The sequence below is a fragment of the Homarus americanus genome, unplaced genomic scaffold (genome assembly GCF_018991925.1).
Source record: "Homarus americanus isolate GMGI-L3 unplaced genomic scaffold, GMGI_Hamer_2.0 scaffold50924, whole genome shotgun sequence".
Classification (NCBI taxonomy): Eukaryota; Metazoa; Arthropoda; class Malacostraca; order Decapoda; family Nephropidae; genus Homarus; species Homarus americanus.
The window spans coordinates 2,581,563-2,604,921 of NW_024718094.1; the positions used below are offsets into that span (position 1 = coordinate 2,581,563).

Here is a 23,359-nt window from a genome sequence, read left to right on the forward strand (position 1 = left end):
CAGGGTGTTCCTGGGGGGTGTTGGCAGCCCTGGTCTAACTTATGAATCAAAACTGCTTTTCAGGCGCTGGGAATGTAGTGTCCAGCAGCACCCTGCAGAGGGCAGCACCTGACGCGTCACTCTTCCACCAAAATATTCTCCCGTTAAAACTATTGGGGCTCGTGAGGAACGACGCCGCCGACTGCTGTAGGGCGCGTCCGTCGTGCCACGTGCACCAGCCAGTCATCATGCCTGGCGATCGGAAACTTCAGTCAGGGGAACAATTAACCAATTTTCGTGCCCATGTGCCATGACTATTAGGACGGGAAGGTAATTGCCATTCCTTACATCACCATAAAAAGAGATTGAATCTGTGTCAGCGAAATATTGATATTGTTCCAATGATGAATTTGCTCGAATATATATATATATATATACTGTGTGTGTATATATATATATATATATATATATATATATATATATATATATATATATATATATATATATATATATATATATATATATATATATATATATATATATATATATATATATATATATTCGATTTTATATGAAATCATAATTTACAAATTTAAAAGATATTGCATTGGTCGCATCACATCATCGGACTTCATGGTACAATTTGTAGTACAGTACTGTACAAGTGGAAACAACAAAAATTTTGTAAACAAAAGACAATCTGGGAATGTACTTGTATTTCAGTAGTATATAATATCTATACGGGGAAGACTCCGTTTCCTTAAGTTAACATTTACAGTAATCAAATATGAGAGTTACCCCACATGAGTGAAAATGGTACCTTGGTCAACACAGTCCTGCAGGTCCGTGTACCTGCCCTGCACTATATTTACGGATTGCAATCTCTAAACTCGCCATCCTCATCACTTCCTTGTTGATTAGGGCTTTATTTTCACCAAGTGACTGGGATATAGTGAATTTTCCCCGATTAGTTTTAATTATGACCTAATATCAACTCTTTCCTGTTGATTAATAATCGATCATCATCTGTCTCGTGTTCCGGTATGTAAGCATTCGTGATAAGTTTCATCATTTTTCGTTGCATTACATTTCATGGCTATTTAGTCTTTTTTATATTATTCTCAAAGATTACCATAAATATTGACTATATTCTTATATTAGGTTGGGGAGAGACTTGTCTTCCAACTACACAACACAAACGCTGCTTATTCCAACTGCAATATATAACTTTATCGTCACTCTCCTGTCTATAACTTCATTTTCATTTACCGTTACCATAGTTGCCTTAATTATATCTTCGTCTAAGTGGTTCCTCTTCCATCTTCTTGCATTCGCTTCAGCTACTCTCTTCATAATCATCTCGTATGACTTTTAGCTGATCTAAAGTCTTTCATCCTCGTCTTCGTCCTCATCTTCCTCTATCTTCTTCTTGTTGGCCATCATCATCTCAATGGCGTTGGATTTGACTGCTGCTGCCTTTTGTGCGGCTCCCGGGTTCTCGGCCACGATTTCCTTAGTGTCTACCAGCACCTTGAAGGCCACCGATTTCTTCTCGTCATCGCTTCCCTCCGCTCCCTCTTGCTGCCGGTTAAACGAATATTAATAAATGTTTACCTGCAAGTGACTATTTTGAGAGAAAGTGCAGGTTAAGAAGTTAAATATATATGGTAGACAAAAACTTTAGACAGTAAAACGCATGGTTGTGACACACTGTAGGTCAGGACTCAACAATACATGTTTAATATATATCTGACATGTAACAAAACACAGGAATCTTTTTCAAGTTTTAGATCTGCAAACCGTATGCGTAAACAAACAAATTCACTGGAGGTTTAAGCTGTTTGGGCTTTAGTCATTTCTAGACTAATAATATTAACTGAAATACTGTTTTAAGTTTTGTTTACATTTTCAGTGTTGGACGAGGTGTAGTCTGTTTAACTTATTGTTGTCTTGTAGAATTCACGGAGACTTCTATGCCTCTGTCATGATTTTTATGATCCATGGCGTGAAACTGTGTATATGTATTACATTTTAGTGTATTAAATTTGGGCTTATGAAGTACCGAGAGCGATCTTTGTGTAGATTTCAGTTGTTTTTGTGGTGGAACTTCCTGTGTGGTTGAATTATAAGAACTCCCCGTCTAAATGAATTCTACAGAAAACTCGGCCGTTGTTGTATGGGTAACTCTCGCAGTCTGGAATATTATAACGCACTAGTCCTTTACGTTACTGTTTATGTAATCTAAGTGCAGCTGATTGAAAAAAAGGGCAAATAATTTTGTCAGCATCAAATAGAGGTCGGAAGACTGTTGTCTGGAGACTAAGAATACGTGTATGTGTGAAGAAGGAGAGGATTACGTGCTCAGGAATACAAGGTGGAGGGAAGACACCTGCAAGCTGCTACGATTCCTCCTCACACCAGGGGTTGGGCTGGGAATTGAGATCTCTTAAGGAGAACGTGATTGAGTCTTGATATTCACAGTTGTTGAAAAAGAATGTAAAATGAGTCCTATTTTGTTTTTATTTTTATTTTCGTTGTTTTTGTTTTGTTGTAGGATAATAGTTAATTGATGTATATAGTATTTTTTTGCATTCCTTTTCGCCATCCACCTACTTTCAATCTCCCACTATACTTTCCACTTCCTAACTTTACCTTCTACTTACACCACCTTGTATCTTCCGTCAAAAGCTCTCATCTCTACATCTAGAACGCATGAACTAATCCCAGTAAAAAGGAAAACCTCATATTGAAGATAAAGAATTCTGTATTGTCTTTTGATGATATTCCTATTTGTTTCTATTTGGAATATATACAGTGTAATGTTCCTGTGTTGTGGTTTATCTATGTATGCTTTGTGTGTCAAGGCAATAGCATACCTTAAGATTGCTCTTCTTGCCCCCGGGATAAGTAACCTTCTGGCCATTTTCAGTACCGGTTTCATCATCACCCTCATCATCGTCGTCATCAATAGGTAGTGAGTGCTTGCGTGGGGGAGGCGACCCTTTGAGGTGAGAGAATCTGGAGGCTGGGGGCACGTTGTCAATTTCGTCGTAGTCGGCGTCAGGCACACTGGGCTAGTGAAAGGGGAGGGAGGACAGGGGTGATGCAGGGCGTCTCGTGCATGAATGATAAGTACGCTTGCAATACTTGCACCCGCACCTCCCTACAGCTACGCACGTTTACGCATGCAAGACATACGTACCTAGACACGTACAGTACGTAAACCTCTACATGCACAGCACAGACACGTGAGAATCATACCAGTATCATTGAATTCGGAGCGTCTTTTACACAAATGAAGAAAGATACATGCCCATACACAGTTACGTACACATATACTCATTCACAGAGACGCTGTTCTTACACAAACATATATTTACGCCGATAACACACACACACACACACACACACACACACACACACACATATACAGTACACATACTTGCCCTTGGAAATATATTGCAGTAAAATCACCAATACAGGCTTACCTTAATTACCAGTTAGTTATAGTCTATGTACGCTCGTTTTCTATACCTATTAAACGATAGTAATTAGTGAGAAAAAAAAATTAAAGGTAATATAATTTCTGGACTTAAGAATAAAAATTTATGATAAATGTCAGTCATTCCGGGCACAATTAACCTTTCTAACGCTCTAAAAGTACATATTAAGAAAGAGAGTTGCGTGGCCTACAGTTGTATGTGGTCTGATATGGTAGCAGGTTGAACTATCGAGGACCTCGGTGTTGGTTGGGAATTGAACCACTATGAATCTCGAGTTGCTTGGTCATCGAACTATTGAGCTCTGTTTGGTGGTTGAACCTCGTGAAGTCTTGTGTGTGTGTTTTTGGTGGTTGAATCTTGACCCCTAGTGTTGTTTTTGGTAGACGAACCTTGTGGAACCTCTGTAGTGTTGGAACTCCATGTTTTGTTGTGTTAGAACCTTGTGGAATTAACTTCAAAGTTTGTTTTGGACGTGGGACTTCACTTTGGTTGAAATTTGTAGAACCTCGTTTGGGTTGGCATACAATTATTATCACTGTGTGGTGGCGTGGAGTCATAAACTAACCACAATATAGTCACAAGGAGGCCGGGATAGATCTTGTCTTAATACTTGCGGTCATCAGGACAGACAAAAGACGCCTTGCTGATTCTCGTAACTTCTTAAGTCCTGCAGAGTTTGTGTGTTTTAGGACCTATGACGTAAGTTTGACTGTTATTATAAGAAAATGTTCCGTCAGTCGTTATTTACTTCAGGTTGTGTGTATATTTAGTAACAAGGCGATTAATGCTCACCATGACACACGTTCACATAAGGTGTCATGTCGTTCGAGACTTACACTATTTACGTTTTGGATACTGTCATGGAGTGTCGGATTCCATATAAATAATATTTTTTGTATGATAATTGACATATAGGTCCAGTTTTAAGGAATCTGATTGTCATTTGTTGCTTTATGCTCTAATTTGATAACGTGGGTGGAGTTGTGGTTGCATGGTTTGAGAAGTAAGTTTTTGGTGCGGTCAAAGGTTCTATTCGTGTGGTCGTCCGCCAGGGGTATTATTATTATTATCTTGTATTTGTATCCTTCTGCTACTTTTACACGTATCTGTAGCGGTGTCACGTCTCCAAGCAGCTTCACTTGCGGCACTATTACTGTTTCAATAGGCACGTCACTTGCTACAGTCACTGCTCATTAGATTTTTACTCATTATTGTATATCTCGGTTACCACCCCACAGACTTTCTATGGTTTAGGTGAATGTATAAAATAAAATAGCTTGTATACTCTTCCCTGTAAACGTATTATAAATCTTTCTTGATTATTTGTGAGATGTTATTCATACACACACTTCAACAATTTGACCAGATCATTAAATTAAACGTTTCTCTTATCAAATAAAATGCCCCAATTTTGTATTGATATCCATATTGATTAATCTCCAAATATTTAACAGAGATATGTTGAATAACTATGAAAATTCAAATTAAAAATAAATCACAAATGCAAGACTAATGATACAGTTTAGTTGAAAAAAGCTGTTTGAAGATTTTAGAAGCTTTCGACGGTGATATAGTCTCAGTAGGACATGGTCGGCTCATGAGGCCTTTAGGGGAGTATATTGTACCTTATGTATGACTTCCAAAGGAAATTGAGCGTTGATGTCTGATACCAAAGAATATGCTTAAGAGTATATTGATGTATTTTGGCGTCTTCTAAAGTGTACACCTACAGTTGTGCGTACATGTATTGATAGTGTATGCTGTGATGTGTATCATAAGTACACTGTAATGCACCATTGTATATGTTTACTGGCGTGCATCGCATTTAATACTATACGTGTGTTTCGCTGTTTCGTTTTCTTCTACACTTGTCCTTTATATTGTTCACATCAACAGTGTAGAGATGCCGACAGACGATGTAATCACTTGTTGGAGAAATTGTAAGTGTTTATTTTTGTCTATCGTAAACCCATGTGTTACACCTAGTTAGCATCTCTCTCTCTCTCTCTCTCTCTCTCTCTCTCTCTCTCTCTCTCTCTCTCTCTCTCTCTCTCTCTCTCTCTCTCTCTCTCTCTCTCTCTCTCTCTCTCTCTCTCTCTCTCTCTCTCTCTCTCTCTCTATATATATATTTATATAGTCAGTTTCATCTATCACTCTCACCTGGGTGGGAGGAAGGGCAGTTGTGGACATGTGATCACTGGGTTCACCACTGCTCTTCAGGATGGACTTAGCTGGCGTCGTAGGTATAGATGGTGGTTCCTTTTTCGGCGGCTTGTTGATCATGGCGTAGATGGGAGACTGTTCCTGGATAGTCTCGAGAGTTGGGTATAAATTTGGCGCAGGTGGTTTGGTCGAAGAGGAGGAAGATGCAGTGCTGAAGGTGTCAGGAGGAGAGGATGTAGTGGTAGTAGTAGTGGTAGAGGTGGAGCCAGTGGTGGTAGTGTTGTCGTTCGTGGAGAAGGAAGGCGGAGGCGCTGGTGAAGAGAGGCCATAGTACTCGGGAGAGCCAGGGTCGACCCGTCTTAACCCTCGCTGCTGCTGCTCGCTCCTGAAGGAATACGCGAGACAATGTTTTCGTAGGGAGGAAAGGTACAGGTGCTTTAGGTACAATGCATGAGATGATCAGGAGATTTATGTTAAGAAGAATTTTGGGTAGAGGGCATTAATGAGCTGGGGGATTATTTGGGTCACGGCAACAGATGCACACAGAAAGGCTTTAGATGGCCTGCAGAGTTTAAGATAAATAAAATTAGATGAGGAGGTTGTTTTTCAAATGAACAGTTAATTTTCAGGTCAACGGCGACAGGTGACTTGGAGAATGTATTTAGATTAGCTGAAGAGTTTAAGTTAAAGACGACAGGTGACACTGAACATTGGCATAACCTGGAAGTGTTTGGTGAAAGGCACGAGAAGAGCTAGAAATTTAGGTTAAAGAAATTATATTAGCGGGAAAATTTAGGTAAAAGTTATGAGGTGAGCCTGAAAATTTAGGCTTAAGGTATACGTGTATATTCGGGGAAGTAATATATATATAACTTAATGATTATATACATGCATATGTTTTTTTTAAATACTTGTGTGTGTAAATCTCTTTATGTATATGTATGCATTCATAAATGTGTGTGTGTGTGTGTCAGTAATTTTCTTATGAGCTTTATTGCTCCTGCCACACTAACCTATCCTTTAGCGAATGTCATTTGGCAGGAAACTTAACCTTAGGAGCGACTTCGGGGATCCTGGGTGTGGGGGGGGGGGTCTTAAGTCTTCTCAATGTGGGTTTCAGTGGGACTTAAAGATTGATTGATAAAAAGAATCTCGGTAAATTACAGAGGAATGTTTAGTCATTATAGATTATTCTTTGTTTATTGCAGGTAAGTCCTAGGTCATTGCAGGTAACTCCTTGGTCAATACAGGTAAGCCCTAGGTCATTGCAGGTAAGTCTTTGGTCTTTACAGTTAAGTCCCTGGTCAATACAGGTAAGTCCTTGACCAATGCATTGCAGGGAAGTCCTTGGTCAATGCAGGCAAGTCCTATGTCATTGCAGGTAAGTTTTCGGCTAGTGCAGATAGAGATGTGAATCACTTGTCTTCTATTGTAAGTTAAAGATGGAGGAAGTACCTACTTAGAGATGGAATTGTGTGGGTCGCTGCTGTGAGAGGAGAGGTTGCTTCTGAAGAGAGGCGGAGATTCTCTGTGGCTGTACCCGTTGCTCGTACTATTCACAGAACCGTTTGTCTTATGGCCGGTGGACCCTGGAGACTCGTCCTTACTGTAAGAGACACTGATTGAGGTGACAAGCAAAGGGCAGTTGTGAAGAAATGTGTTTTAAAACTCCTATTCTCTCATGCAGAAAGAGATCAGAGTTTAAAATGCAGAACGAAGACGTGGATATAAAATTAAAATACAGGAAAAATGTGTTAAGACAAGCTAACGTGTTCAACTAGACAGCACCACAAGTCGCTACAAGTACTCGTGCTGTGTGTTTGTCTTCAGTAACGTAATATACCCGTAAACTACATTATAATTTTATCACTTTTTAAAGGATAGGTTGTCAATAAGGTTTCAACAATTCTTTTGTTCCTTACCCTTCGATTTCCTCGCTGTAGGAGAGGTTGGGGTACGCTTGCCCGAGCGTGGGGATGGGACTAGACGCCCTCTTCGTCATTCTTGCTTCTGGTTTCCTGGATGATATTAAATGGGTGTAAATGTAATGATTGGTCATGCTGTTCTACAGTTCCAGTAAATGACTACAGAATGAGATATGTAAAACAATGTCGAACAACCTGACCTTTCACGAACATTTGACGAAACTGTTTTGCAAATAATAATGCTTAGTGAGAGAGTGTTACGGCAAGTGCTTTTGACCTATGGAATAAATCTTCAATGACCCTTTTCGTTAACCATTACGTTTAACTCAGAGCGAGTAACTTGTGTGCTCCGGACACACTTGTAGTCAAAATACTCCGAAGATGGTTACCACGGTACCACACGATTCATTACCACACGATTCAGTTTATTAATTTTGAGAGAATTTCTACACAAAGCTGAAACGCAAACGAGAGAAGCTACCATAAGGAGATTTCACTTTTTAATACATTAAACATTCAGAATTATTTTACTGTAAATTCTCTTGTGAATATTTTATCGAAATCACTCAAACTGCACCAATCATATTTCGCGATATTACCTGTAATATATATATATATATATATATATATATATATATATATATATATATATATATATATATATATATATATATATATATATATATATTCATGTAAATCCACAATGAAAACGTGGATAAGATAAATCTTGATAAAATCACACGGGAAAATGGAAACAACTTACCTTAGCTTTCGTCTTTATTCAAGACATCTTCAGAGGCAACTGATGTCTTGAATAAAGAAAAGAAAAAAATCATATATATATATATATATATAGATATATATATATATATATATATATATATATATATATATATATATATATATATATATATATATATATATATATATATATATATATATATATATATATATATATATATATATATATATATATATATATATATGCAGTATAGTAATTACATATAATCATAGATGCATATTTTGATAGATTAAATCGAAGGATTTAAAAAATCATACTTGACCCATACAAAACTAGCACCGTACATACAACATCAACCACCAGGTTCCTGGGTGAAAGTATTCTTGACACACACATACCCGGTAATATATAATAGAGATATAAGGAAGAAAATATACTGTAAGACCTGTAGTTCTTACGAAAGTAACAAATTTATTAATACTATATGTAACCAAATTAGAAGATTAATACAAATGTATTCTAATTATTGAGCTGCATTATTTTGATATATCACGAGACAAATTCAGTCGTGCGTAAATTAAGTCATATCTCTCTCTCTCTCTCTCTCTCTCTCTCTCTCTCTCTCTCTCTCTCTCTCTCTCTCTCTCTCTCTCTCTCTCTCTCTCTCTCTCTCTCTCTCTCTCTCTCTCTCTCTTTTTACCTTGGATATCTCTGGTAGGCGAAGTAGCCAACGATGGCAACTACAGCAAGGCCTACAATGGCCCCCAATATACCCACGGCCACCTTTAGCCCCGTGTCAGGGGTGATCACAGTGCCGCCCCCCTGGAACACCTCCTTGTCCGAGAACGTCTGGGCTTTCACGTTGGTGTGTCCCTGAGAGAGTGCCCTGGCGGAGAGAGATGGTAGGGAGTACAGGTGTTAACCGATATATATATATATATATATATATATATATATATATATATATATATATATATATATATATATATATATATATATAACTTGCTGTGAAATTTTTGGGGTCAGTATGCTGGTTTTTATTATACATTTTAGTGTGTGTGTTAGCGTGTGTGCGATTGGGTAGTTTCTCCAGTCGGTAAAAAGGTCGTGGCTACTCAGCACTATCCATTAGGTGGTGAGTGATACGAGGCCATGGTGGGTCTAGGTACACACGCACGCATTTGTTTATATGTTAGATTCAAACAGCGAATTCGCGTCCTGAACGAAAAGAACACCACAACGGCTTGTGGTAGTTTTTTTTTTCTCGCTCAATGAGCGACTTCGGTGTTTGAGTCTAATATATACAGGGTGACCGAATATTCCCTGGGCACCTTCAGTAATTAACTCTTCTGTAATTATTTACCTACAGTAGTTCTACTTACAGTAAATGTTGGATATGGTCACAGTAAAAGTTTAAATGGGTACCATTTCCAGTATTTACTGTAAGTAGAATAAATTATGTAACAACGTAGGTAAAACAAGGAAGTACTATTATGTTAAACATTGCAGGTACACAGAGAATTTTCGATCAATCTGTGTAAATACTGTATACTGAAGGATCAATAGTGTGGGGGAGACGGAAGAGAGGGATGGGTCACTAGTTTAGTGGAGGGAATAGTTCATTGGGAGGAGGGAGGGAGGGATGTTGGGAGAGGGAGGAGTTTCAATGGTGGAGGAGGGAGTGTACCCTGGAGGGTGACTCTGGGTGGATGTGCTGGAGACACGTTTTGCTCGCGTGTGGGAGACCCTTGTGGATGTTATTATAGGATGTGGATAGTGTCGTAAGGTATGGACTATATCCCAGGATGTGGATAACAAACTAGGGTATGGATAGCAACTTTGGACGTGAATAGTATCTTAGAATGTGGAGAGCAACCTAGAATGTGGATCGTATACTAGGATGAAAGAGGAATGTCGAAATATTGGCCAAGGATATGAGGACCTTGCCGCTCCAGACCAGACAACCTCACCTCCCTCACACGTACAGTAAGTCACTGTCTTGCTACAAACATCACACTGACGCTTGTTGACACCACTCCTGTGTTATTCTGAGGGAGGTCTTGTAAATGTTGGAGGTGTGTGTGTGTGTGTGTTTGATGGGTGTTTGTATGTTTGTGATGCGTCATAGGAATGGAAAAGCGTAATGAATGATTGAAATGTATGATGATGATGATGTGATGGGTATTTGTTAAAGTGGCGAATGATATGTATGTGTGAATGATGAATGAAGGATATATGTGCAAGTGATGATTGTGAGTGTGATGGGTGATGGGCTAAGTGTAAAATTAATGGGTATGTGTGAGTCATGGTTGAAGCATATGTGGTAAGTGTATGAGAAAAGGTGTGAGGGAGGACTCGGTGATGTGTGAAAATGATCTCTCTCTCTCTCTCTCTCTCTCTCTCTCTCTCTCTCTCTCTCTCTCTCTCTCTCTCTCTCATCAACAATAATACAACTTACTTATTTAAGTCATCTAAAGTCATAAGTTCACCATCTTTGTCAATGCCGTACACATGGACCTGCAGTGTCCTCCCCTCCTCGCTGGTGTCCCTCTTCCTTATGGTGCGTCTAGTCCTGGCCCTCTGTGACCTCACCGTGTCCATGATGGGACTTACATACAGTTTGGAGACCTGAACACTAGACTCTTTGGAAATGGTCTTCAAGTAGTCGTCCACCTCCGTCACGTCCAGGTCGTTAAGGGTGAGGGTATAGATGTGGGTCATGTCCACTGAGATTGCCTGTAGGAGGTTTTGTACTGTCATTGGCTGTGAAGGGCTAATGAATATTGACTTAAGAAAAAAATAGTATCATTTTTATGTTGGTTTGAATCATTGCTGAATTTGGCTTCACGGGTGAAATGTTTACTAGGAATACAAATTACAATACATTATTCACTTATGCTAGAATTTTTTTTTAACTGCTACGTCTTCCCAAAGTGTGTGAATAAATATAATTAGAAATTATTTTACACGTAGAGAAAAAACATATATGCTTAGTTTCAGTCCTATGTTAATTTTCTTTTATTTGTGAGTGTTTGAATGTCCATCAAAGACCACTGTAAAGACATAGATGCACGTGTTGTTATGGGACACAGAGTAAATACACCAAGAAGATAATTATGTAGATGAGATTTACCTTTATGTATTACCTGTAGACTACCTGTCTTTTGTAAAGGAAATGACGTCAGAAGTGACCAGAAAATTACAGCACTAATGGTCATGTATACTATTTCTTAAGTGTGTTAAAAACTATATATCTTAAAGATATGTTAAAGAGTTTATCATAACGGTGTTTTAAAATTATGTTCTTAGGCTGTGTTAAAAACAAAGTCTTATAAGGTGAGTTAAAAACTGTATCTTCAGGAGGTTCTTAAAAATATATCTCAACAATGTGTTGAAAATTGCACGTCTCCGATTTAAATCTTGAAATTTTAACCCAACTCATCCAGTTCTTTATTCTATTACTATTACAGCTTTTAATATTATTATTACTATGATATTTACTGTATTTATTATTATTATTATTATTATTATTATTATTATTATTATTATTATTATTATTATTGTTATTATCATCACTGGTGCTATCACTGTATATAAACAGAAAAAGCTAGAACAATGCATTTAGCACTTAAGATATTCATGTGTAAATTATGGGATGCCGACACTTGTTAAGAGTGAGTTACATAATAGTATCGCTCCAAGCAACATGATTTACAGATCGATCCAAGACAACATGGTTTTCTTTAACTGAAAATCCTCATAAGTAAAAATAACTCATAGAAACTAATAGTTTTCTTTGTGTTATAAATGAAAGTATACATTTTTAGGAAACCCGAGTTCCAGATGGGTGACACTGGCGATCAGTCAGGTAAATGTCATTATGTGGTGTATTTTGTTTCAATCAGCCGCAGGAAACTTAGTGGATATACTGTCAGTCAAAACTTCCTTCAACCTGCGGCACCGCTTCAGTAACGGCAGTAAACACGTGTAACCGGATGAATTACCAATGTTTGTTGTTTTACATTAATGCGTTTTCTTACAGATTTGTTGACGATTAATAATATTCTTCAACTACAAACTACGAGTAATTTTCCTCTCAGTACGTGTTATAAAGGCCGATGAATTAAGCTTTTTAAGGACGATGTTTGTAATGTAACATGCAAATCCTGATGTTTTCTTGGATCATTATTTATTCAAGCCCTCGGCAAAACTGGTGGAGACTGTAGGAGTGTATGGCAGCGGCAAGAACATGTGTTGCTGTGTAATATTCACTTACTATGCTCCACCAAAATCAGGGGATTATAATACGTTGGTTTTCCGTCCATCCGCCCGTCACATTTCTGGTAGAGCTTGACTGGTCTAATAGAAATTTTTCGTAGATGTACAGACGACCAATATATCAATACTCTACGTCAAAGGTCAAGGTCAGAGGAAGGTCAAAAGTCATAACCTCGTCGCGATATAACTGTGTCTCTGCAGGTGTTTTGGTGAACTTTCCCGTGAATGTGTATCATCACTACAGAATGGGTCAAAGGTCAAACTCACTACTGAAGGTCTACGGTCCAAACCCCGTCCAGAATCTTACTTTGTACACACACACACACACGCAAAGTTTATATTGATTTTTACTGAGAGACAGAGACCATGGTTCCCAGTTGTTAGAAATTTTGATAATCACATCTTCAAATAAACCAGAACGGATCCACTCCCGTTCCTGAGCTCAGTTGACTGATACGAGTTTTTTCTCGCACGTGACGGATCTCTCTCTCTCTCTCTCTCTCTCTCTCTCTCTCTCTCTCTCTCTCTCTCTCTCTCTCTCTCTCTCTCTGTCTCTCTCTCTCTCTCTCTCTCTCTCTCTCTCTCTCTCTCTCTCTCTCTCTCATGTTTGGCTTAATTCAGCTGCTGACCCATCCCTGGACCTACTCCTGCCTGTGTGACTTTTATGTAGATAGTAAAAATACCTGTGGCGGCAGTAGAGTAATCGGAGAATGGTAAATACTGTTCTTCTGTCGATATGTGAAGGAAGTGTGATGTATTTAAGTGCAAAATTACTCGCATTTATTCTTTGATACTGGTTGTTGTAGGGGAAGTGTCCATACCTTGATACTGGTTGTTGTAGGGGAAGTGTCCATACCTTGATACTGGTTTGTTGTAGGTGGAAGTGTCCATACCTTGATACTGGTTTGTTGTATACCTTGATACTGGTTTGTTGTAGGGGAAGTGTCCATACCTTGATACTGGTTTGTTGTAGGGGAAGTGTCCATACCTTGATACTGGTTGTTGTAGGGGAAGTGTCCATACCTTGATACTGGTTTGTTGTAGGGGAAGTGTCCATACCTTGATACTGGTTTGTTGTAGGGGAAGTGTCCATTACCTTGATACTGGTTTGTTGTAGGGGAAGTGTCCATACCTTGATACTGGCTTCTGTATTCGCCTTTCCGTCGGTGACCTTGACATGGAGGTCGCACTTGGAGGAACAATCAAACTGTCCCTCGACGTAAACGGCGCCCGTCTCTTTCTCCACCGTAAAGCCGCCATTGGATTGTACGAGACCATACGTCAGGACGCCCACTGTATCGTCATCTTTAGCCTGTGGTGGAAAGTTTTTATATGGAGTTACTACCTGTTAGTAAACACCTTCCCTGACCGACTCTTCACTGCACCCCGACCTTCATCCAACACACACTCGTCCAGAACACCGCGACCTTCATCCAACACACACACTCGTCCAGAACACCGCGACCTTCATCCAACACACACTCGTCCAGAACACCCCGACCTTCATCCAACACACACTCGTCCACAACACCCCGACCTGCATCCAACACACACTCGTCCACAACACCGCGACCTTCATCCAACACACACACTCGTCCAGAACACCGCGACCTTCATCCAACACACACTCGTCCAGAACACCCCGACCTTCATCCAACACACACTCGTCCACAACACCCCGACCTGCATCCAACACACACTCGTCCACAACACCCCCGACCTGCATCAACACACACTCGTCAGAACACCCCGGCCTTCATCCAACGCACATTTTAAGTCACAACACCCCGACCTTCATCAACACCTCTCCAGAACACCGCGACCTGCCATCAACACACTCGTCCAGAATTTTGACCTGCATCCAACACACACTCGTCCAGAACACCGCGACCTTCATCCAACACACACTCGTCCAGGAACCTGCGACCTTCATCAACACACACTCGTCAGGAACACCCCGACCTGCATCAACACACACTCGTCCACAACACCCTGCATCAACACACACTCGTCCCAGAACACCCGACCTTCATCAACACACCCTCGTCAGAACACCCCCGACCTTCATCCAACACACACTCGTCCAGAACACCCCGACCTGCATCCAACACACACTCGTCCAGAACACCCCCGACCTGCATCCTTACACTCGTCCAGAACACCCCCCGACCTTCATCAACACACACACTCGTCCAGAACACACGCGACCTGCATCCAACACACACTCCGTCAGAACACCCCCGACCAACTACATCCAACACACACTCGTCAGAACACCGCGACCTGCATCAACACACACTCGTCCAGAACACCCCGTGCCATCCTTTACCACTCGTCCGACCTGCATCCAACACACACACTCGTCCAGAACACCGCGACCTTCATCCAACACACACTCGTCCAGAACACCGCGACCTTCATCCAACACACACTCGTCCACAACACCCCGACCTGCATCCAACACACACACTCGTCCAGAACACCCCGACCTGCATCCAACACACATTCGTCCAGAACACCGCGACCTGCATCCAACACACATTCGTCCAGAACCTCATTGACTCTGCAGCTGATAATTTTTCGGCCATTTGTTTAATTTGTGCTATTTTTAGTTAGTTTAATACACTTACGTAATTACTGGTAGTATGGTGTTATTGTAGTTACTGGTAGTGTGGTGTTATTACTGGTAGTGTAGTGTAACTGCACTTACTGGTAGTGTAGTGTAGTGTAGTGTAATTGCATTTACTGGTAGTGTAGTGTAATTGTGGTCACTGGTAGTGTAGTGTTATTGTAGTTACTGGATATGTAGTGTTATTGTAGTTATTGGTAGTGCAGTGTTATTGCACTTACTGGTAGTGTAGTGTTATTGCACTTACTGGTAGTGTAGTGTTATTGTAGTTACAGGTAGTGTAGTGTTATTGTAACTCTACTTTGGTTACTGCTTACGTGTCTTTAAATGCTTCTTGCTTGGTTCTTGAGATGAGAGTTACCAATTGTTCTAAGAAATGCCCGTGCATATATGTTACACCTTACGAATCGTTCTATGCTTACCAGACACATTTGGTTCCTCGTTATATGTTGATTTAGCCTTGAAGTTTGCATGGCAGCCTTGTGGAAGTTTGCATGACAGCCTTGCGGAAGTTTGGTTGACAGCCTTATGGAATTTTGCATGACAGCCTTGCGGATTTTGCATGACAGCCTTGCGGAAGTTTGCATAATAGCCTTGCCGAAGTTTGCATGCCTGTCTTGTAGAAGTTACATGACAGCCTTGGGAAAGTTTGCATGACAGCCTTTTGGAAGTTTGCATGACAGCCTTGCCGAAACGTGCAAGAAAGCCTTGCAGAAGTTTGCATGATAGCCTTGTGGAAGTTAGCATGACAGTCTTGCAGAAGTTTGTATGACAGCCTTGTGGAAGTTTGCATGACAGCCTTCCGGATTTTGCATGACTGTCCTGCCGAAGCTTGCATGACAGCCTTGCAGAAGTTTGCATGTCTGTCATGCGGAAGCTTGCATGACAGCCTTGCAGAAGTTTGTATGACAGCCTTGTGGAAGTTTGCATGACAGCCTTCCGGAGTTTGCATGACTGTCTTGCCGAAGCTTGCATGACAGCCTTGCAGAATTTTGGATGACAGTCTTGTGGAAGTTTGCTTGACAGCCATGTGGGAGCTTGCATGCAATCCTTGCCAAAGCGTGCATGACATCCTTGCAAAAGTTTGCAAGATAGCCATAATAATAATAATAATAATAATTAACGGTTTATTGAAAGAGCATGGCAGCCGGAAGGGTGAAAATATACAGTTACATAATTGGGGAATGGGTCACTTAATTTACAAATAATATACAAGTAACATAAGTGATACAAATATGATATATAATAACTAGGTGGGGGAGAAGCTCAAACTACAGGGCATTTCAACATAGTGACAGTGCAAAAAGTAAGATTGACTGGGAGTGAATACACTGGTTGATTACGAGTTATTGATAATTTTTACAATGGTTGGGACTGGGCTGTTCTTATAGCGATCAGTTCGTGCTCGTATGGGCTGGATGCGGTTGTGGTGTCGAACAGCAATTCTCGGGCGAGGGATCTTAGGTGGTAGTAGGAGCCGGTACCGAGGATGGTGCAGAAGCTTCTCACCAAATTTGCAGATGAGGTCGTGGTGATGGTCAGTGAGCGCCGAGAGGGTCAGTGTGTTGAGCTCTTCTTGGTATGTGGAGTAGGAAGGGGAAAGAATAATCTTGCATGCCCTCTTTTGCACTTTTTCTAGGTGTTTACGTTGTGTGGCATTTAGGGAGGAAGACCAGGTAGGGGAGGCATAGGTGAGTTTGGGAAGTATGAATGTTGAGTAAACACTGAGGAGCTCGGGTGCAGGAACTCCGAGGGACTTGAGTCGGCGGTGGAGGTGGAGACGGAAACTGGAGGATTTGACAACTTCCCTTACGGAAGTTTGCATGACAGCCTTGTAGAAGTTTGCATGACTATCTTGCCGAAGCTTGCATGACAGCCTTGCAGAAGTTTGCATGTCTGTCTTGCGGAAGCTTGCATGACAGCCTTGCAGGAGTTTGCATGACAGCCATGTAGAAGTTTGCATGACAGCCTTGTGGAAGTTTACATGACAGCCTTGCGGAAGTATGCATGACAGCCTTGGGGAAGTTTGCATGACAGCCTTGCGGACGTTTGCATGACAGAATGTGGAAGTTTATTTGACAGCCTTGTTGAATTTTATTTGACAGCCTTGTGGAAGTTTACATGACAGCCTTGTGGAAGTTTGCATGACAGCCTTGTAGAAGTTTACATGACAGCCTTGCGAACGTTTGCATGACAGCCTCGTGGAAGTTTGCATGACAACCTTTCGGACGTTTGCACGACAGACTTGTGAAAGTTTACATGACAGACTTATGGAAGTTTACATGACAGCCTTGTGGAAGTTTGCATGACAGCCTTGTAGAAGTTTACATGACAGCCTTGCGAACGTTTGCATGACAGCCTCGTGGAAGTTTGCATGACAACCTTTCGGACGTTTGCACGACAGACTTGTGAAAGTTTACATGACAGACTTATGGAAGTTTACATGACAGCCTTGTGGAAGTTTGCATGACAGCCTTGTAGAAGTTTACATGACAGCCTTGCGAACGTTTGCACGACAGACTTGTGAAAGTTTACATGACAGACTTGTGGAAGTTTGTTTGACAGTCTTGTGGAAGTTTGCATAACTAGAGACCTGACCGTACATATTACTACACACTGTATCTGTGGACCGGGCACTGTATATCGTTACTATAGACCGTAGACTCGACCTTACCTGTAGAGTAATGACTGGGCCCACCACACTCTGAAGGGCCTTGTCGTTTGGGTAGGCGATGACCTTCATGTCGCTGTTAGGCACGATGAAGTACGGCTTCTGGTCGTTGATGTCAAGTACCGTGATGACCACTAGAGCCTGGTTCCTGATGGACGAGTCAGTTTTATTATGATAACAAAAAGAAAACAAATGGAGGGAGGCGGCATGCATAGGTTACTTACAGATGATACCTCGAGTTGTCTCCTATATTGGTATTGGGTTTTCATTTTAAGGAAGAAAAGGTTAGGTCAGGTCAGGTCAGGTTAGGTTAAAGGTGATAAGTTTTCATACATTTGAAACTGAATCTTTGTTTCAGGTTTCCAACAGAAAAATAACTAAAACCCTGTTCTCTATAACTGAGGTGATTTAGCTTAGGATTACAATTAAAATTAAACTTGTATATCCTTGTACCTATAGTAGATACAGTTACCATTGGTGGATTTTACTCTCCACTCGGTATTAACGTGAAAAGTGGGGAGGGAATGAGTATACAACAAATCCTTCTGTTTATTTGTTTGTACAGCGTAAAATACCTGAGTACTTGATGGATTATGTTAACCATATACCCGTAAAGAAAATTCTACACCTCTTTGGGTTTTGGTGGTCAAAGTTCACACCCACCTCAGAAAAGACCTTGTGTAATAGATGTATCGGGAATGGATAGATTTTGGATATTCAGTTATACATCACTTTACATATTATATTATACACACTGTATAAGAAGTTCTGTCCCCCAGTTAACTTTGAATCGTAAATCATTAGCAAAGGTCATAGAACACAATATAAGGACGAGGGGTGTATTGTAACCCCAACCTCATATTGTTTTTGTAACGATAATCAAACCACAAACAATACTTCATCTATTTTTGTGATGATGTAAACAACAAACAATACTTCATTTATTGTATAGCTTCGGAGAAACTACTACTGATTTACATTACCGTTAAGAGAAGAATGTGTTTACTTTTTCACGCTCACACCTGTCTCGCCCTGATCAACACCTCACCTTAGTAACTCGTCGCCGGTGGTGCCAATAGGGGAGCAATTTATTACGTCTTCATACGCCTCAAGTTTCAGTTTGATTTCCTGATGTTCCACGTCAAAGTTCAGCATCTCCTTCATGATGACTGCCCAGTCGTTGCCTTTCCCTTGGATATCGAATTTGCCTGGTAATAAAAATTTCAGTGTTGCGTTTTAGTTATCCTTTGCGTATTTTGCTGTGTACGTGATCTATGAGTGCATATTTGATACATACATTTGTATGTATCAAATTTTCATATTCGTTTATGTATATATGTGTGTGTATATTTCATTTACTTATGTATTTTCAACCTCTACTTTTATATGTTTATCATACCCCGTCATAGGTCAGGGGCATCAGGAGTATTTCCTGTCTCTGTTCCTCTCGTCTTAACTAAAAATATTCCACTCTAAGGTGCTTCTACAGGTATCCCGAAAACATGACTAAACTTGCCACAGCTATTTTTGGGGGGTACAGTATTCTTTTTTGGGGGGTGACAACTCTTGTCGTCTGAGGCCGATTCACTTTTACCGTCATGTTTCCGTTTCTATTTTTCTGTTTCTCAAGCCTTTGTGAGCCCACCACTCTCTTCTTTTTATCACGAAATCTTTTCCCTCCTCTTCTTCATCCAATAATAGTGTAATCGCTGCGAGTTTCAAGTTTCCTGCAATGTCTATTCGTCAGTGAGAATACAGGGCAGTTTTGACGGAACGTTGACGGTCCGCGACGGAACGGACACGTGGCAGTAAATGTGAATCGCCCTGAAGCTAGTGAATACGTGCAAGGTATACAAACACTGAGTATCTTTTAATCTTCACAGGCAATCCGCTAGAATTCCTCTTTAAGTAGTGGGGTACTGGGTTTATTGGTCTCACCTTCGGCAGTTTTGGGCTGGACATCGGTGATGCAGACGGTGCCAGTGTCCCCAGAGGTTGTAACATTGACCAGGGCCTGCTCGCTGCTGCGCTCCTCCACTTTTGCCGTCAGGAGGCTGTTTGTCATCATCACATTGATTGATGATGGTAGCACTTTGATGTTCACCTGGATTTAGTCATAACTTGTCATGCCATCACTTTTATGGTATATTATAAGAAAAAAAAGACAAACTTGCTAACCCAATTACTACCCTCAGTATACTCCCATCACTAGCTACTCCAAACATACTCCCACTTACAGTAGTGCTCCTAACATACGTTCAGTTAATGCCCCACATATTCGTAATCAATGCTCCAACATACTCATCAGTACCCTCAGTATACCTCTATTTACCCACAACATACTTCTAATTATTGACTTAACATACTACTACACACTGTTTCCAACATACTCCCACTGACTACTCCCGATATACAGTACTTCAAATCACTACCCGTAACATGGTTCCAGTCACTACCAGTAAGTGTCCCTCACCCAAACCACACTTCTGCCTTGCCCCCATTAAGATCCAAGACTCCCATCACCTTCGCCTTGTCCTTCAATGGTGGGTCGTCCACGGTAGCCACAGCTATCAGGTTGTAGGTGTCGGGTTTTAAGTCATCATCCAACACCGTGATCTCCCCGTTGTTATTGATAGCGAAGTGGGTGCTCGGCTCGTCTGTTGACCAAGCAACACCACCTCAGTTACCTGTGCCTCACATTATTATTATTATTATTATTATTATTATTATTATTATTATTATTATTATTATTATTATTATTATTATTATTGTTGTATTTTTGTTATTATTATTATTATTGTTGTTGTATTATTGTTATTATTATTATTATTATTATTATTATTATTATTATTAGTAGTAGTAGTAGTAGTAGTAGTAGTAGTAGTAGTCGTCGTAGTAGCTGGGGTACTCGGCATTGCTCTGGTTTATTTTTGAGGAGCAGCTCATACAGTATGACCGTCTCTACACTATTACTTACACTACATCCTCTCCACTATCTGCATTACATCCACTGCACTGCACCATAATTACGCTTCATCCACCACACTATCACCGACACTACATCCACTACACTATCACCTACACTACATCCACTACACTATCATCCTACACTATCCACTACACTATCACCTACACTACATCCACCCCATTGTCACCTCCACTACATCCACCACACTGTCGCCTACAATATCGTCTTCACTATCTTCTACGCTATATCCACTTCACTATAGTTAGACATAATTAACTGCACATACAAAAAAAGGCTAAATTTCAGCTGTATGTTAAAACTGTGGTTACGCTCAGGCCGGGCCTCCCCATCCGCTCCTCCTTATTTATAGTTGTTTTTAACGAAGGGGTTCAACTTTTTGAGCTTGGGGGCCGACCAGTACAGCAAACCCCTATGGGGTTGCCAAACTTGCTAGTCATCTGTCATGGAGCCTGTAGGACAGGTGGCCACTATATTAAGGCCATGGAGCCTGTGGGCCAGGTGACCATTACATCAAGGCCATGGAGCCTGTGGGCCAGAAATCCACTATCTTAAGGTTGCCAGTCATCTGTCTTGGGGTTGCCAGTCATATGTTATGGTTTGCCAGTCATTATAATAGAGTTGTCAGTCATATGCCATGGGTTGCCAGTCATCTGTTTTGGGGTTGCCAGCTATTACAGGAATTTATATTTAATTAAATTAGATAACGACTAAAAAAGAAGTCACGTGTGGCATTAAGAAGAGAAGATTGGTCGTACAGATCAGATGCCTTGGGTCGTGATCTGATAAGAGTGAAACTAAACAGTCCTCACAGGTTATTGCTCACTTGGTGCATCATAGAGTATTAGAAACCAGACTTTGTTGCCCCTGTTACTTACTAAACTTAAATAAAATTGTACATTTTCCTCGTGAACGTTGAATAACCTGCACTACAAGGAATACTTATTATCAACAACATCACCCAACACACACTTATAAGCTAAGGTTCTAGACGAGAACAAAGTGGAAAATATAAACTAGTTATACTTAAGGTGTAGATGACTTCATATGTTGTATTGGTGACGGCCCTAACCCTCAGGACGACCTCGTTCTTAGTCGGACCCAGGACTACTGTAGCGTACCGGTACAGCTCGAAGTGGAGGTCGTTGTCGTAATGCCCAAACCAAGGTAGCTCAACATCAAGGGTGACACTGGAGGAGGCGGTGGTGTTGTCTGTAGCCTGACAGGAGGCGACAGGAGGAGCGGCGCCGTATTAACATAGAGATGATTCTGACATACAATACCGATAAATATATCTTACCGTTCAAAAGTCCTCTTAATTTGATGTGACAGGAACCAAGTCTTTCGTCATTTCGTGTATTAAAAAGATCGTAGGAAGAAAGTCGAAAATTTTCTAATTATATCATAATGTAATCAGATGTTCCCACTAACTGAGCAGTAAAGACGAGTGTTGCATTAACAATCGTCAGATTCAAGACTGTTTTGTCACTTGATCTCAATACCAGATCTACAGTATGTTAGGCTGATAAGTCTTACGTTGTAGTTTCAAGACTAGAACTAGGCTGTGGTCAATGGTTCTGTGATGGTAAACAACATTTTTGGTTACAAGATGTGTTGTTAGGGCAGTAACCCGATTATGATTTGTCCATGTGTTACGGCTGATCCTACTTCACGGTTACTAAGATCTGTAAATATGAATGTCACCCAAAAATCTCTTATGTGAAGGTCGTGAACTGGATGTTTGTTATTTCTTTAAACATTAATTGGTTGTGCGTTGTATATTTTGAAACATTGAAATCAATATGTTATTTTATGGGCAACCAAGTTTTAGATGCATATAGAAGAGGCTATGTCCTCTGTAGGACATCATTCGTATGGAAAACTTACCTGTAGATGACAGAGCTCAGGTAATGAGTGTTCTTGAGTACAGTTTTTACGTCACAAGTTACCTTACTCCCAGTGCACAATACACAGACACATCAGCTTATAGAAACGCCGACAAAAACACCCCAAAGGCAAGCAAAGACGAACACCAAATATTTATATATATATATATATTTTACCCCAAGAAAAGCGTACGTCGTTTTTGTTGGCCACTTTCACGACCACGTCAACTTGCCAGACGCTTTTAAACTCGGGGTAAATTTCCCCTGCATATGAAACTTTCTCGAAGCTTAGGCTTGGTTGTAAAGGGCCATTGGTAGTGGTGGTGAGGGAACTTGGAGTCGTTGTTTCGTCTGTGGGACATACAAGACAGGTCGTCTTATTTTTGTCAGTAGGGCAGACAGGGTAGGTTGTTAGTGTGGGGTTGAGGGGGAGTACTGTGTCATTGCTTGCACTTTAGGTTTCAGGGCTAAGGTTGTGATTGGTGTGATGGTGAGGTAAGTAGGCTGTGGGAGGAAGCTGAAAAGTAATTTTGGGTGATTTATGATCAATAACTTCACTATTGATTTTTTAAACGATAAATGAAGTGTTTAAGTCAT

At 40.6% G+C, this 23,359-nt stretch overlaps 1 protein-coding gene across 5 annotated transcripts in view; it reads right to left on the reverse strand.

Moving 5' to 3' along the window:
* Nucleotides 1-680: 680 nt before the first annotated feature.
* The window catches only part of LOC121859112 (protocadherin Fat 4-like), a 52,382-nt gene continuing 29,703 nt past the window's right edge, over nt 681-23,359 (reverse strand). For 4 of the 5 annotated variants that reach the window (XM_042355805.1, XM_042355808.1, XM_042355807.1 and 1 more), the window contains exons 10-22: nt 22,940-23,113; nt 20,414-20,547; nt 19,829-19,994; nt 18,939-19,098; nt 17,894-18,038; nt 13,723-13,902; nt 10,771-11,048; nt 9,013-9,198; nt 7,568-7,663; nt 7,105-7,251; nt 5,643-6,030; nt 2,856-3,053; nt 681-1,560 (exon numbers count right to left, since the gene is read on the reverse strand). In XM_042355805.1, coding sequence (XP_042211739.1) covers nt 1,360-1,560; nt 2,856-3,053; nt 5,643-6,030; nt 7,105-7,251; nt 7,568-7,663; nt 9,013-9,198; nt 10,771-11,048; nt 13,723-13,902; nt 17,894-18,038; nt 18,939-19,098; nt 19,829-19,994; nt 20,414-20,547; nt 22,940-23,113 — 2,453 coding nt within the window. In that variant the 3' untranslated portion in view covers nt 681-1,359. Of the gene's footprint in view, nt 1,561-2,855; nt 3,054-5,642; nt 6,031-7,104; nt 7,252-7,567; nt 7,664-9,012; nt 9,199-10,770; nt 11,049-13,722; nt 13,903-17,893; nt 18,039-18,938; nt 19,099-19,828; nt 19,995-20,413; nt 20,548-21,902; nt 22,096-22,939; nt 23,114-23,359 lie in introns of all 5 variants that reach the window. The other variant, XM_042355809.1, reaches the window with a different exon arrangement.